Source organism: Caloenas nicobarica, chromosome 2 (genome assembly GCF_036013445.1).
Source record: "Caloenas nicobarica isolate bCalNic1 chromosome 2, bCalNic1.hap1, whole genome shotgun sequence".
In the NCBI taxonomy this organism is placed as follows: Eukaryota; Metazoa; Chordata; class Aves; order Columbiformes; family Columbidae; genus Caloenas; species Caloenas nicobarica.
The window spans coordinates 38,619,430-38,636,441 of NC_088246.1; the positions used below are offsets into that span (position 1 = coordinate 38,619,430).

The 17,012-nt window shown below is 39.5% G+C and overlaps 1 protein-coding gene across 9 annotated transcripts in view; it reads right to left on the bottom strand.

Moving 5' to 3' along the window:
- TBC1D5 (TBC1 domain family member 5) overlaps positions 1–17,012 on the bottom strand; it is a 326,232-nt gene that overhangs the window by 24,274 nt on the left and 284,946 nt on the right. For all 9 annotated transcript variants that reach the window (XM_065628207.1, XM_065628203.1, XM_065628204.1 and 6 more), the window contains one exon: positions 11,890–11,989. In XM_065628207.1, coding sequence (XP_065484279.1) covers positions 11,890–11,989 — 100 coding nt within the window. The remainder of the gene's footprint in view (positions 1–11,889; positions 11,990–17,012) is intronic.

A 17,012-nucleotide genomic window follows, 5' to 3' on the forward strand; every position in this document is an offset into this window, starting at 1 on the left:
AGCCCTGTGGGATGGAGGCACAAAATAGACTTAACTTCATACTGACACAAAATCAGATAGAGGTGGAGAAAACTGAACCTGAGGATAACTTTAACACCCTTGTTCTCTTAGGTTGTTTCTCCTGTACCGCTGCCTCTTTCAGTGCATCTGTCTCCTAATGATTTCTATTTTAAGCCAGTCTCTGTGGGGCCTTTCCAGGAAGATGAGTCCCGCTGAGAGGAGCTAACTCGAAATAGCTGCAAGCTTTATTATGGATGCTGCCTTTCTACTACTAGTTCCTGATCAACGACTTGTGAACAACTGACAGTGCCAGAATCATGTTAAATCGACTTTTTTTTTCACCCTTGCTGTCTGCTACTGGGAAGGCAGCTCAAACCCAGCATGCAAAAGTACCTTCACATTGCCAAGGTAGGCAGCAGTAAGGGAAGAACTGAGTGTATTACTTCACCTCCTTATTTTTCCAAAAAAGGAAAGCAAAAAATTCCCAGGGTTCCCACAGATGTCAAGGGACAGACAACTCTTCGGACTCATATTCCAGTCCTTTTGTATGATAGTTTTTATGAAATCAGGGTTTACAGAAACTGCTTCCAACATTTCCTATACAATATATTAGCTGATAGCAAGACTGCTTCTTCACTAACATTAGAGGGCTGGAAGGATGGACTGGGAATTTAGCTTCTAATAATAAATTTTTCTTTCTTTTCGTAACAAATACTTCTTCCCTGTCTGAACTTCATCTGACTTTGAGAAGAAAAACATGCCCTCCCCTTAAAATTGGACAGAAAATTTAGAACTTAACAGTGGTTTGTGTCCTTTCTAGAAAGATTATACCCCATGACATAGTGATATTGCTGTTTAATAATGCAGCTCAGGGTGTTTCCAAATGCTGCATTTTCTTTCCAGCATTAAAATTACAAATCAGAGGAGTTATATTTCCTTCTCAAACAACAGAATTTGTGTTCTAAGTGTTGATGGAGGCAACACCACTAAGTAGCCTAACTTTCTTTTATCTATCTCATTGTGAATGTCAACTCTTATTGTAACAATTAAGCATTATATTAAAAGCATCACTTAGCAACATTTGAGTGTTAAAGAATTTAAGGATCTTAAAAATCTGAAGTATCAAATTCTTTGTGAAGTATTGCATTCTTTAAAACATTTATTTTAATATGAATTATGTATTTATACAGCATACGCTTCTGATTCGTGTCGTGTGTGGAGCACCAACACTTTATCAATATTTAATGTGTGGTAATGCTTTGTGACATCAGAGAAATATGTGCTAAAGAGTCACCAATCATCAACTCATAGCAATGCACAGAATTGCAGATGTACAGAAAACGAGGTTGGTAGGGTCATGAAGTAATTTTGTCCATCCCTTGCTCAAAGGCAAGATCAACTCTTAACTATGAACTCTAATTTACACATCATAAGCAAATTATGCTTAACAAATACCTTGTGTCTGTATCAGAGCCAAGGTGTACCAGGACAGGAGGGTATTCCCAGCCATCCTGTGCTTTCAAAGAGAACATAAAAGAGCACGGGCACCATGCCTCCCATGGCAGGTAGACAGAGCATGTTCTTCCTATCCAGAGCTAATTTTTCTGGAGAAATTTTGGTCCTGATGGTGACGATACCAAAGACTGTACCATCTCACACACCTTAAATGAACGTACAGTGCTGATCATTGTTGAGACAAATGACGTCTGTGTAGATGCCATGTGCTCCTATTCCTCCATCTCCATCCTGCTGACTAAAACTCTTTACCCACGACTGCAACACCTGCTAGCGCCACCAGCCTCTAAGCACCTCCAAGCAACATATTTTTCTTAAAGTTCAAAGCAAGTGTTTTTCTCTCTCTCCTTCTGCAGAATTGTTCTCTTCCGGTCGCTGTTTACATTCACTAGAAATAGAAAAATTACTCTGGTGAGAAGTGACAAGCAAATGAGAACTTGTTCTTCATAAGTGACAAATGAAATAGCCATAGGAAACGGAAAGTTTTCCTAAGGGGAAACTATACATTTTCACTTCCTTACAATTTGAACAATTCCTTTATACTGCAATAGATTGCAGATATTACACCTTAAAATTGCTATGGTTGTGTAAAGGATGGTTATTGTAGATCATGTAGAGATTTTGAAAATGTAAGGTTTTCTACTTCTTGCATGGCTGAACTCATTAAAACTGTTCCTGTTTTTCCAAATAGAATGATTTACTCAAATACCATTGTGGCAAATGCTACACAAAAACCTGGATAGATTGAGAGTTTTGAAAGCAAACATCCATAAATGTCTGAAATTCCATTTAAAGCATTCTTAAGGGATTTTCTGTGATGCATGTCACATACAGAATAAATTACAACAAACTGCGAAAGCCATTTTCAAAGCTTTCTATGAGATCATTTTTTCCAGTACAGAAGTATCATGTTATCTCAACCTGTGTTAATAAATACTTCTGACTATAATACCATGTATTTTTTTTAATTGATCATTGTTTAGTATTTTCCTTATCGGTATGAAGAGCACTATTGCAGTTATTAATTTCTACTGTGCTGTCAACCTAATTGCTTCTGGTGAGGGCTTATGGAAACAATTAAGCATGCAAAGTATCCCATTCCAGTCAGCTTTAGTGTTTGACCTGTGTGGAGGAACTCGTGTAATGTTAAAGCATTAAGCATCTGGTTATTTCTGTGTGTAAGATAAATATACTGTGTTGCATTTTACGCTTTTTCCTATTGTAAAGACTTCATTATAAAAGGCTACTGTTGCACACTTTATTCTTGAAAGACTGAAGGTCAAAGAATGTACAATAGCTCCTCAGACAACTTGTAAATTATGGATCGGGTACATCAACATTAACTTGTTTAAATATTTACCCGGGTAATTGATATTTAATAACCACAGCTGAATAACTTGTATTGATGGTGTGTATGATTTTAGTCAGTGCAACTTTTGCCTATGTAAACAGAAATATACTGGAGAATTATCAGTTAAATATTGCATGCAAAAGGTTAGTTTACATTTCTCAATTTAAAAACATCTACACTTTTCCATGCTATGAAGCGGGTGAAATTGTGCTGTCATTCAGAAAAAAACGATCTTGCAACTTATTTCAGATTTAAATCTACAGAGTACCCATGGTTTAAATTTTGGATAGTTTTTGTTTCTTCTGAAGTGAACAGAAAACCATTGATACCAACACAGGAGATAACATATACATCCAATACATGTTACTGATGTAATTATTATGGCTGCTGCTCACTAAATAGCATGTTTCCTGCAGCTATTCTAACCTGAAAGAAAAGCTAAAGCATGAAAACTGAAGACTACGCTTTATTAGGAAGGAATATGCAGTTTGAAACAAGTGCTTTCTATTTTCAAGTAGTGTATACAAAGAAATTATGGATCCTGACTACAACTATAGGACTTTTCAGTTCTTTTTAAGGCCAGGGGTTGATATAGCAAAGATACTTATTTGAAGTGTCTCCAGAAGTCAGGGAAGAAGGAATGGGTGTGATTTATAAACTTCACTGTATCATTCGAACTATTTTGTGTTAATTACTTACATATTTTTTATAACTTTTTTTTTTAGACTTTTTTTTTTCAATTTATTTTTTGAGCTTTTTTTTTTGAGACTTTTATGGTTACCCTGTGGTTACACCTTCATTTAAGAAATCTCAGTCTACTGACTATATTCTCTCTGTTTATTACAAACTTTTGTTTCTAACCGATGGCATTTCTGTAATGGAAGAACATATTAGTGTCAAACATGCCATGAGGAGATGGGGGAACATATTAGTGTCAAACATGCCATGAGGAGGTAGGAGAGTACTCCTAAAATCGATGTTAAGCTATTAAAGATGCTTTAAGTACCCATGAAGTGTATTTCGGTTTTGCGTAAGATGACTGCAATTTCTGTTTTATTGCCTGAGAAGCTGGATGTCAGAAATGAATGAATTGGCTTAGCAGAAGAGATCGTAATTTACAGCAGCTTTGATTTAAAGTAGTAAAAAAAAAAAAAGATATTGTGAGCCCTATGATATATTTGTATCACTCACTGAGAAGTCCTTAGGAGCAGATTGCTGACAGTAGTGCTGGATTTATGCCGGGATTATAACTGAAAAACAAGTCAATCCAGGCTGTGAAGTGTGGTTATGTTCTTGTTAATAAAAATAATTAGAAACACGTGTTAAAGGGAACTTATTTTCCTCTGCCTTAATTTTGTTCCCTGCACTTTTGAATATCTTCTGCAGCTTTTATAAATGTACTGATTTTCTGTTTGCTACCCCTGTATGGTTTTGAAGTCATGCTGCTGCCTAGTTCTGAAGATGGGGACTTTTCCATGTCACCTGGTCCATCTACCTACCGCAGTCCTCTTCAGTGAGAACAGTTTGTCTCGGGTTATCTGAGTAGCTCTGTGCCCTTCCTCCAATGACGACATGTTCTGAACGTGGAAGGCTGAACAAAGTGTGAAGAGCGAAAGAAATGTATAATATATGCCCCTGCTCACCTGCTTGGTTATAACACAGCTATAAGGATTTAAAATAAAGGTGGATCTTGGACAATATAATAATAAGCAAAACGGTAACTATGGCAAGGTTTAGCTATAATAATACTGAAGATCTTTATGGAAATAATGGGGAAAATAAAAATTCAGTCATGCTGAAATTTAGCTTCTGCCAAGGTTTTGTTCCTCTAAAGCTGACATCAGAAATCACTGCCTAAGAGATGGTGGGAAGGAAAGGATGGTCTGTCAGTGACTGTCAGCAGCAGGGAGATGTTTACCACACAAACGGAAGGAAGCAAGAAGCTCATGGAAGTAAACACTGTAAAAGGAATTCGCTGAAACTTGCAGAGAAAGGTGTTAATTTAGGTAATGATGGGGTATGTAAGCTTCATCGTTTTAATCTCCTTTTCATCCAGACTGAGAGGATGAAAGGGTTTGTATTGATAGGTGTCTACCAGAGTTGGACTTTCAGGATTGGCACAGTTGTTATAGAAAGAAAGTAGCTCTCTATCAGCTGAACTGTGTGGTTTTGACATTAAGAGTTACCCTCAAGGGACAAAAAGGTGGCTTAAAATCATGGGGCATGAAGAATTACACTTTTATTCTTTGTATATATATATAAAGCATGAGCAGAATTGAGAGCCTGAAAGCCAAGCTACACAGCAAATATTTGTTTCCTAGTAACCATTCCTATATCCAGTTTAATAAATTTGTTAATGTTCTTTATTTATAAGCTGTTTTGAAAGGTTATTTTACATCATTATTCTTAAGCAAAGGAGCATCCCCTTAGACTCATGGGGCTATGTTTGATGTGGCCTTTTTTACGTATAGCATTTCTAATCACACTGGGTTTATAAACTATGGGTTATTTTATTTATGTCATAAGCATAAGATAACTCATTTAATGCCCTTACTACCTCAACAAGTGATAAAGTATTTAATTTCAACCCAGAGCAGCAGAATAATTTCCATTTCATTTTATCCTTACAAAAATGTCATAACCTTTCATCTCATCACATGATACATTAAAAAAGAATTCAGTACTATCTTGCATACATTTAACAAGTACTGCATCCAGATCTATATTGGGCAATATATCAGCCCATATATAATGAGCGACTAAGTCAACTTTCTCCCCTCCCTCCCCTCACTGCAAATGATCTTTATAATGAAATGCATCCTTGTAACAATAGCATTGACTATTAAAGGAAGAATGGATGAAGCCAGTCTAATTAAGCTTTTAAAGGTGCTACTTATTTCACACAATAACTCAAATTATACTAGCAACTATATCCTGTAAGTTTTTGTTCCTGTATTTTTATATTTTTCCTTCCTTGCTCATGGTGTTTGCAATAATCACAGCAAACAGGTGGCTTTGAACTGTGTTTAATGAGTGTTCCAAATGATATTTGTCTGGGATATGTCAGGCAGCGTAAGCGTAAACGAATCTCACAACTGCCAGCGTTGCCGGATGGCTGTGGCAGGGACATGTGCTGCGATCCATCCAAAGAGCTCTCAAAAGACCAGCTTTCACTTTTTTGTTACTGTGATGCCATAACTACTGGGCATTTTGTAAATATGTACAAGTATCTATAGGCTACCCGAGAAAGCCGAGAGCTGGTGTGTCATTTTGGTGGCAGAATGCCAGTGGTGTTTACAGGAAGGCGGGATGAAAACATCATCTTTCCACATTCTTCCCATGATCCACACTGGAGGGGCAGAGATGTACTGGAACACTGGTGAAGGACATAGCAACATACCACAGATCACAGAATCACAGAATCACAGACAGTTAGGGATTGGAAGGGACCTCAAAAGATCATCTAGTCCAATCCCCCTGCCAGAGCAGGAACACCCAGATGAGGTTACACAGGAAGGCATCCAGGCGGGGTTTGAATGTCTGCAGAGAAGGAGACTCCACAACCTCCCTGGGCAGCCTGTTCCAGTGTTCCGTCACCCTCACTGAGAAGTTTCTTCTCAAATTTAAGTGGAACCTCTTGTGTTCCAGCTTGAACCCATTACCCCTTGTCTTACTGTTGGTTGTCACCGAGAAGAGCCTGGCTCCATCCTCCTGACACCCATCCTTTATATATTTATAAACATTAATGAGGTCACCCCTCAGTCTCCTCTTCTGCAAGCTAAAGAGACCCAGCTCCCTCAGCCTTTCCTCATAAGGGAGATGCTCCACTCCCTTCATCATCTTTGTCGCCCTGCGCTGGACTCTCTCCAGCAGTTCCCTGTCCTTCTTGAACTAAGGGGCCCAGAACTGGACACAATATTCCAGATGAGGTCTCACCAGGGCAGAGTAGAGGGGAAGGAGAAGCAGGAAGATAGCAGAAGTCACATTATAAAACGCACCATAAGGACAGCCCAACCAGTCCTGTATGGGTAGCTCAGGGAAGGATTTATTTGCTTTGGCTCAGACGAGCCAGCATGCTTAGGCATAAACTTACTAGTTGTGGGTCGGAGCTTAGAGGTTTTTATGATACTGCCTCCAATTCAAGAAGTGATTTAAAACCCTCGATACTGAGCAAGGTATTTCTGAGACCCACCTGAATGCCTCTCTAGCAGCTACCTCAAGTTTAGCAGTACCTCTACAAAGATGAAGTTAATAAAACCAGGCAGACCTATATTCCTTCTGTATAATTGGGTACCTTTGCACATATTTCTACGATTTTATGCAGAACTCCATGACCTAACTCTTTGCAGAGCTGGTATGAGTCTGCAGGGCTTATTAGCTGAGGCTCTATGCTGTGAGAAAGCAGCTAAATTGCTTCTGAATCTCAGCTGGCTGGGGAAGCAACCTTCTGCATTTACATAGTGCTGCCCTTAAGCAAAAGCCAGTGTGGAATGACCTTAGTTTCTCTGCTTCCATAACCTGATAAATTGCCCACCAAAAAAAGAATTGTTTCTATATAAAGATCCCCCTATCCAAGTTAATACCGAACCAATGTTCCTTCAAATTGCTTCTCGTGAAAATGACTTCCTGTACTATATGTGTAATTATTTTGTAAACTTGCACATACTTGGAGGTCTGAAACTATGTCTCTGTTGGAAACAAATCATAGGTTCTCCTGTCTCAGAGAACAGTGATGGATTGGTTCATGACCCTTATAAACAGACGACATTTCAAAATTCAGCCCGTTCCTCTCTGGAATAAAACTGGCAAGCTCATAAACATCCTTCACAATCTCTCATATTAGTACTTGCCTATGGAGGATTGATACTTCTCTAGGGTTTTGATTTACTTTTTGTTAAAATCCTGGGACAGAGCCGACATGCTCCAAACCCTGAAGATACCAGAATAGCAGAAGGTGTCAGATGGCAGCATCACTAACTGGTGTCACTTGAACTGCCATTTAACAGCACTGCCTTGGCTTGAGCCTGGGATGTAATGAAACTTTGCTCTTGGAGACGCTCCAGATTGACTTAATGTTGAACCAACACCTCCAACTCCATTCCATGTCAAATGTGAAGGACAAGTGAGGAGCCTTGCAGGAGTGGGACCCTCCAAGTGATGTCTGGGTGCATGTCTCCTAAAGAAATTCGTCATCTGCTCTAAGACATCAGACATAGGCCTGTGAAAATCTTCTGAATGCACTTGCTTGCTTGATGCTTTTCTTTCCACATAGTGAAAGAAAGGAGGAAACAATCAAAACACTTCAAAAAGTAAATAACATTCTGACAGGTTATAGTATTGTAATACTTAACTGGTATATTACAGCTTTCTGAATCACTGAGCCTTAAGGTATTTATGTGCACTAACAGCAAAGCACCTCACAAAAAGAAAAATGCTGAAGAACATTACCGTATTACTGAATGCACCAGGGACAATACTATTTCTGGAAAAAGGCCAGTGTATGTGAAAAAGTAACATCAAGAAGATGTATCTGTGATGATGCTGGAGCAGTAATAGCTATGGCGACTATACTTTTTCACTACTACTCTGCATTCATGTTGCAAACAAAGCTGCAGGACAGGCTTACAAGATTGGATATATCTTCATTTCATTAATGGAAAAATTGAACACAGGATTATTATTATTTTTCTTTAAAAGCTATGACAAGCTTGTGAAAAAGGGTGGGAAGAGAAGTAAAATTTGCTTTCCTGTCTGGCCATTTTACATATAAAAATATCAACATTTGTCCTTGGAGGCATTAAAAGGCATTCCATCTTAGCAGTTCTTCGGTGGTTAAGGGAGAGGGGGAAGAAAAGTAAAGCTCTTTCTAATACACAGCCCTAAGAAGGAGATGAAAATCACAGAATGACTTTCCTCCATTTTCATTATCAAAAACCTATGTCTAATTTCTACACATAGCGCTAAGTAGTAATAGTTTGAAACCATCATTCATTCCTACAGTAACGTCCCCTGATATTACAAGCAGTTAATTATGTTGTTGCCGTGTGGCACAGTGTGGTTTATTTACGGAAGGAGATAAACATTTAATGAAATAATCTTTAAATATATGAGCAAAATAAAAACTGCCGTTCTATCCCTCTGGTCTTTCCTCGTGGTCTATGAAAAGAAAATGCAGTATTAGCAGATATCTGCTGAAAACTATAGAGAGAGAAAACTATATAGAAATACAACGCTCTCTGTAAAGAAATGTAATACCATTTTACAGCAAAGACAAGTCTGCCTGGGCTTTTAATTAAAATTATTTTCTTAAAAGACATCATATAAAGATATACTTGGTATAATTTGATTTGGTATAAATAGATTGTAAGTTACTAGGGATTCAAAACAGAATACATGACTTCATACTTACTTAGATCATTTCTGAACTACAACACATGACAACTCTTTCATGAAGTAACTGCCCCATACTCATCAAGAATGCCCTTGTAAGGGAAAGAACCTGAGAAAAAATGGCCAAAAAGTTCTGAATTGTTTCACTGAAAACTGCAAAAAGAACATTCTATAATGGTTTGACATGCTAAGCAACCACTTTGCTGAGCCCAGTCCTGGTACAGCATATCCTGATCTGATTAACCCATTTCAAAAGGCATATGAAAACCCTGAAGAACTCAAAGGAAGACCACAAAAACGATTTAGTCTAAAAAGCAATCCCTATAAAATGAATTTGAAAGTGTCCTACCTAGCAAAGACAGTGTTGAGAGATTACTTAATCACTGCATATAGCTAAGTTACATGAGGATTTTGAACTTTGCTACAAGACCCAAAAGCTGCGTGATGAAGTCAGAAAAACTCAGCCTCACAGGAAGAAGTAATATCCTTGAAGTTAAGTGTGCTGACAGATTACAAGAGGAGTGACATAACTCACCGTTACCTGCTCTGCGGTCTCTGAAATGAAGCAATTTTCACGGGTAAGAGGTACCCAGGGGACAATCAGACCAGGTGGAACAGCAGCCCCCGCTAACTTTTCCCTTAACCCAGGAATGACCAGATATGGTCCGAGCTTTATTTTCCTGCCATTACCTGAAGCCCCGAGCAGTGGATGGACACTGGAGATAAACCTCAGGGGGTGCTCTCTGATGCCATGGAGAATCCATTTTATTGGACAGCCTGCTGGCATGTGCTGTTCAGATCACCAGGATGAATGTGACAGATTTCAGCAAGAATCCTGGTGGGTTTTTTTCCTGCCTTCCCATGGATCATTTGGGGATACCTCACCTCCTCAGTTTGCTACAAGCACCGAAGCCGTGAAGGTTGGTGGTATCTCAGTCTCTCTTGGGCTCTGTTTATTGTGTGTAACTGTTAATCTCTATAGGATTTAAATGCATTAGTGTAACGCAAATTTACAAAGTTAATAGCCCATGATGTTGACAAGACATGCAAGAATATTGTGAAGATGTACAGGGAGTGGGACTTGGAAGAAGCTAGGCTGGAAGCCTCTGAGAGAGCTGCAGGGGTGCCAGGATGCACCCAGTGCACCCCCGGAACCAAAGCTGTACAGGGGATGGCTTTCTCCTTCCCGCGAGGGTAACACACCGCTCCACAGTGCTCTTGGGATGCTACTGCCTCTGAATGTTTTTGTTTCGAATATATTTGGGAGAAAGGGTTTAACGCTTGCATATTATCACAAATCTTTCGCTTTAATTTCATGGATCCAGTGCCGAAAGGCAGACTGCTTCAGATATCTGTGTCTGGGTTTGTTCTGATCGCTAGTCCAGAGCCATTGCTGGTGAAAGGCTTATGCTTGTACTTGAACTGATAGCCCTGCTAAACACCCCTCATCTTCTTTCCTAAAGGAAAGAAACTTCAGCTTTTCTTCTTGACACAGTAATCTTTTCCCTATCATAGCAGCAGCTAAAAAGTTATCCCTTTTAGTCTCATCATCACTCATGTACCCTCACAGAAGCAATACAGTACATCAGACTAAAGCTGCAGGGGTTAGAGGTTTACACTTGGCTTTTGAAGGCTGTGATTCCAACTTTCAAATAACACAATATTTAAGGCTTTTCCAAGGCTCATAACAGTGGCTACTAAAACACATGCATAAAAGAAAATGAAAATACAAGTATAACATGGCTTTCACATCTGATCTTTTTCATCTGGCAAACGTAGGTATCATATACTTAGTTCTACCCACTGAAATATTCAACTTTAATTTATTTTGCTAAAATGTTGCAGGCTATAAATAAACCTTAAAATTATTGCAGTTGTGCTCTGATTTCTTAACAACAGTGCTTTTTCACATAACTAAATATACTAACTTTTGGAGTTCAGTTCAGCACACCTTAAAAATGCTGCTTTTATCATAGCATAGCTAAGCATATTTACACATGAACTGATTGAAACTTTTTGTTTACTTTCTCTAATTTGTCTTGGCAATGCACAAGTCAAATTTTAAATTGGAGTCTTTGCTGATTCTGTTCCCAAAGCCTTGGCTTCTATCTTAATATACTTCTCCTGGTCTGAGCAAAATATTACAAACTAGCCAGCCTATAGTAACACTTTTTTACATGCTGAAGGTGATCAGCATAGATTGTGAAGATACGACATTTAGTGAAAGCATATGAATTTTATACAACTATCACCACACACATCAAGTATCATTCTGGGGCTGCTGAACTGCAAACTGGCTTAAGGAGTGTCAGCTCATATGCTGTGAGCTCCAGCATGTCTCTTACAATACAAGAAATTTTAAGCGCAGACAAAGGGTATTTGTGTCCAAATGCACCTACTTTTTTTTTTACCATCATCAGTGGCTATCATACTTCCAAATTTAAAAGTATGACAGTATAAAGATACAGCGGTTTGCAGCATCTGATAGAATAACTAGGTATATCTATACATCTATTCAGTCTTTGGGGCTTATAAAATAATATGCACTACATAAATATTATTTTAGTTCTAACACAAACATGGAAAGAGCCTTTGCAGAGATTTACACGGTTAACACAGGGTAGTGCACTTACCAAGATGTGTGTTCATCATCTTCGCGCAATATTTGCACATGGCTTCTAAGTCATTTAGTTGGCCTTGTAGAAATGAAATCTGGGCCTCCAATTCCTCCTCCTGCAATTAAGAGGTCATCAGCATTAAAAAACACCTTTTAATGATGCACAGTAAAATTGGTAAGCTAACCATTGACATGTTTAGACATCTCCTAATTTTTCTTATTCCTTTGTTCTTGAGAAAATTTTGGAAATGGAGAGAATCACCTCCCAGCTGATTTATTACAGGAATTTTAAATTTTTTTATCATTTCATGGAAATAGGGTTTGGTTTTAATGTTTCAGTGTTTATTAATACTACTCTTTTTCCTTCTAAAGAGTCAAACAAAAACGTGCCTACATTGATCTAAGAAAGGTTAACAATTCGTGCTTCTTTTACAGATTAGCTACCTGGTTTTGCTTGTGCACACACAGTACCACAGCAATAGCTGAAAAAATTCACCAAATGAGAAAACTTCTCATTTCAGGAAGAGTAATTTCCACAGCAATTCCTTTGAAATCTCAGCAAAATTCATTTTTTAAAATGTCAAGGCATATATTTCACAAGACCTAATTCCATACCTCAAAGATGTGTTATTGTCATATATTTCATGCTCTACCTGTACAAAAAACCTGCACTTCTATGCTCAGCCAACTGCGCTTCCACACAACATCTTACATAATATTTAGGTGAAAACTATTTTCAACTCGCATACTATAAAGCGGTTACTCTAAATTATCAAGTTACATTTAAATAATACGCACCAAGTGTAATTTAAAATATTATTTTTTTTTAAAAATCATGATTTTAAGGCCCAGGAGAAGGATTACTATCAAGCCACATGCCCTGTCTGAGCAATGGGAATTACTTGCGCTAAGAATTCCTCTTTGATCTCCTTTGTTTGCCGGTTTACAAATGTATCCAGTCTTGACTTTGAAGACAATACTGCAGAGAAAGTTCACCAGTCCTTTGGAAAAATTTTTTCAAGGCTTAGTCACATATAGTATTAAGGAGGTTTTGTTCGTTTGTTAAAGTATGCGATTGAATTCAAGCAGATAAAAGCAAAGTAACTTTTTAGCCTCCTATTTTTGTTAGGAGTTTTGAAGTTTTATCGTACTCTTGTTTGTCGGAGATTGCTGAACATCAGAGTGAGAATTTCATTTCAAATGAAAAAAATCCAAAACTGACCAGCAAGGATAAAGAGAATGAATCAATCTCGATTTAAAGGTGCGAGGGATCTTAATCTCCATCGGAAACTGAGTCAGAGCCATAAAAAGGAAATTTTGCTCTAATATAGCACAGATCCAAATGAACTAATAAATAAAAATAAATTTAATAGCAGCATTTTGCAGGATCTGCCAATATCAGTTTTTCCCTACATGCTTTTTCCTCACACAATCTACAGACATTAAACTTTTTTTCTCTGCTATTTCCTTAAATTAATATACCTTCACCTTGTTTTACTCAACCTTATACTTTGACCACTTAAGTCTCCAAGGGATTGATTTTATATTGGCAATTTATAGTTGCTGAAAGACTGACCTCTTTCAAAGTCTGCTGTTCTGTCACAGCCTCTACAAGCGTGTCTGCATTACTTTTTCTATTCAAGCTATTTCCCTGCAGAAGAACTTTTCCCAGTACATATAGCTAGAAATTGCAAGAAATCACATACCATGAATTTTAAATTGTCAGTGCACTGCAAGTGCAGCTGTGAGATAGGGAAAGGTGACAATATTTGAGTATTTTACTATAAAATAACATAAATTCTAAAATCGTTAAGCCGGTAATTGAAACCCAGTTTATCTGCTGCAAGTGAATAAGGAAATTTAACTTCTGGTAGTAAATATTCCCAAGCCTGCAAGACTATTTTTTCTTGTTCATGGATCAGAACTGCAGCAAATCGATGTTGAAATGCTTTTGGACAGCTCTATCCACTTGGGCAGATTCAGAGACTAACCTCTTCAACTGCACAACAGAACCTCTTCATTTCGCAAGTGTAATCGACATCCACCGCTCTTTCGGCGTGTTAGGATCCAGGATGGGGAGGAGAAATGTTGCGCAGACCCAGCACTCCCCAGGGAGGGTGCTGAGGCTGGGAACTCACGGGCAGTGCAAGAGGTTGCCTGCCAAGTGGGAAACCTTGCACAAGGCAGAGTGAAGGCACCTGGAGTTCCTGCCTGACCCGGCACCCTCGGGAAGGGCACCAAGGCGCGCTGCCAGCGGGATGTGCAGGACAGTTAACCTGGCACACGAGACAGCCAGATGTGCTGTTTGCATAGGAAGACAACACCCACACGGTGATGACTTGCTACAAAACACAGCCCCTGCCCTTGCTGTCACTGGCAGTGCTGTGGCAACTTCTGTGCAGATGGAGCCCCGAGGGTGACCTCCCTGGAGGGATATTTGCTCTGTTGTACTTGCTGCGGCAGCAGGTGAGGAGCTGCAAGAAGAGGCAAGTGTGTTTTGTTGCAATAAAACGACAAACGGGTGATCAACAGGATCTTTCAAGGTGTAAAAGCTTATACAACAAACAGGAAAGATCCAACTGATGCAAGACGCAGTGGGAAGAAGACATGCACTCCTGAGGGGGTGAGAAGTGGAAGGCTGTGACTCCTGGCAGAAGGAGGGCTGCCCGGGGTGCAGGGCCCAGGCAGCAGAGGGGAAGAACAAACTCCCTCAGAGGAAGAATCCAGGTTGGACACGCTATCAGAGCACTACCAAGGGAAAGCAATGACAGTGAGCGGGTGGTGAATCTTGCAGCCAGACCCATCAGCTACAGAGGTTTGCTGCTTGCGTGGAGCCTCAGTTTGTGCTGTTGCAGAAGGACTGTTTGGGATCACCTAATGTGCTGACGTTTTTCTGCTTATTCATGAATACACCAATGACATGGTGATGTGAAACCATTTCAATTTAAAAGTGACTGTAGGGCTCTTGGGCAACAGTGAAGGGTACAGGATTCCTGGTGGTGGGTGTTTCTCTTTAATTCTGTGGCAAAAGGCAAAAGCCTGGATAGCAGCAGATGTATCCAGTGGCCCACATATGGCTACATACTTGGTGGCACTAGCTGGGTTTCAACTATTTTGCTTGTTGCACCGAATTTGATGAGAAAAGACAACTTAGAGAATAGGTCCACCTGGCAAAGAGAGAGAAGAACATTGTGAATAGACTTGCTAATCTAGTGGGGAGGACTTTGTCTGTCATAGAACAGGGACCTAATCCAGACATACATGAGGAAGCAACACATATGGAGAAGGTACACAGAAGGTCCACTTGGCTGAGTGAGAGCTTCTTAATGAACTAAAATGGAAAAAGCAAATATGGAGATGGAAATGGTGGAAATGGAGAGCATGTATGTGGAAAGAGTGACAGGACATAAAGGACAAGTGCACAGTCATTGTTTGGGCACAGAAACAGAACTAGGAAGGACAAAACCCAGCTGGAGCTAAAATTAATGAGGGACATTAATGGGTAACAAGAAGGAATTTTACAAGTATGACAACAGAAAAAGGAGGTTCAAAGAACACACAGGTCTATTGCTTACTAGGGGAGATAATGACAGATGATACAGAAAAAGCTGCAGCACTCCCTACCATTTCTGCCTCTTGCTTTTTAGGCAAAGTGTGCTCCCAGAGCTCTGCATGTACAGTTTGGGAAGGAAAGGGATATCTAAGAGTTGGGAGGCAATAGGTTGGTGAACACCTGAAGAAGCAGCATGTGTCCAGATATAGGGGGCCACATGGGACACATCCACGGGTGCAGAAAGAGCTGACAATGTGATTGCGACACCACCAGCTATCATCCGTGAAAACTCACTGCTATTACAGGACATCCTTGGTGACTGGAGAAAGACTAAAAGAAAAGTGAGAAGGAGGATCTAAGAATCTATATGATGGTTGGCCTCACCTTAGTCCTTGGAAAAATCGTGGAGCATGTCCTCTTGGAATCAATTTCCAACATGTAAAGGAGAAGATAATAATCAAGAAAAGTCAACAAGGATTGACGAAGAGCAAATCATGCTTGACCAATCTAGTTGCCTGCTATGGTGAAATGACTGGCCATGCAGATGAAGGGAGAGGACTGAATGAAATATAATCAAATACATTTTTACTTTAGTTAGGCTTTTGACACTTATTTCCAAAAGCATCACCATTTATAATACGAGGAAGTATGGAATGAGTGAAAGGATGTAGGTGGGCTAAAAATTGGTCAGACTCCCAAGCTCAGAGTAGAGTCAATGGCTTAATGTCCAGTTGGTGGCTGGAAATGAGCACAGTAACCAATAGACAGCTATGAAGATACTGTTCAGAATCTTCATCAACAGACCATATGAGGAGACAGAATGTACACTCAGCAGATTTTCAGATGATGCAAAATCGGGAGGTGTGGCTGCCATGCTGTTTGGTAGAACATCAATTCAGAAACGTGATAAGACATTGGGAGCCTAGGCAAAATAAACTTTTTTGAGGTTTCTGTTTTAGAAACTTCAAGAAGTGCAAAACTCTGCATCTGAGGAGAAAAAACCCAATGTATGTACCGGGGCAGACAGGGAAGGAACTTGCTGTGCTTCAGGCCTTCTGAAAAAAGATTTGGAGGCTGTAGTGACTGCTGAGCTGATTATAAACGAATAAATTTTTCTTATCACAAATAATGTATACAGTGCACTGGGCTACATTAGGAGGAACATGGTCAGCAGATCCATGAAAGTCATTACTCCCCTCTACTCAGTGCTTGTGAGCCCTCTGAATAATATTTTGGGCCTCCAGTTCAAGAAGGCTCTTGAGAAACTGGAGAGGGTTCAGTGCAGGGCTACTGTGATGGTTTCAGTAGGACAGGTGGCGAGAGCTGGACTTGTTTATTTTAGCAAAGAGGAGGCTAAGAGGGATCTGCTGGGAGCCTGCAACTACATGGAGCTACAAAGATGATGTAACCAAACTCTTCCCAGCAGTGGCAGATAACGTAGAAGGCACCATGACCCCAAAATGCCCCTTGGAAGGTTCAAATTGGTCATTAGAAAAATATTCTTTAGAAGAGCAGTGTAGCACTGGAAGAGGTTACTCATAGAAGTGGTAGAGTTTCTATTCGAAGTCACTGACCTGATCCAATGT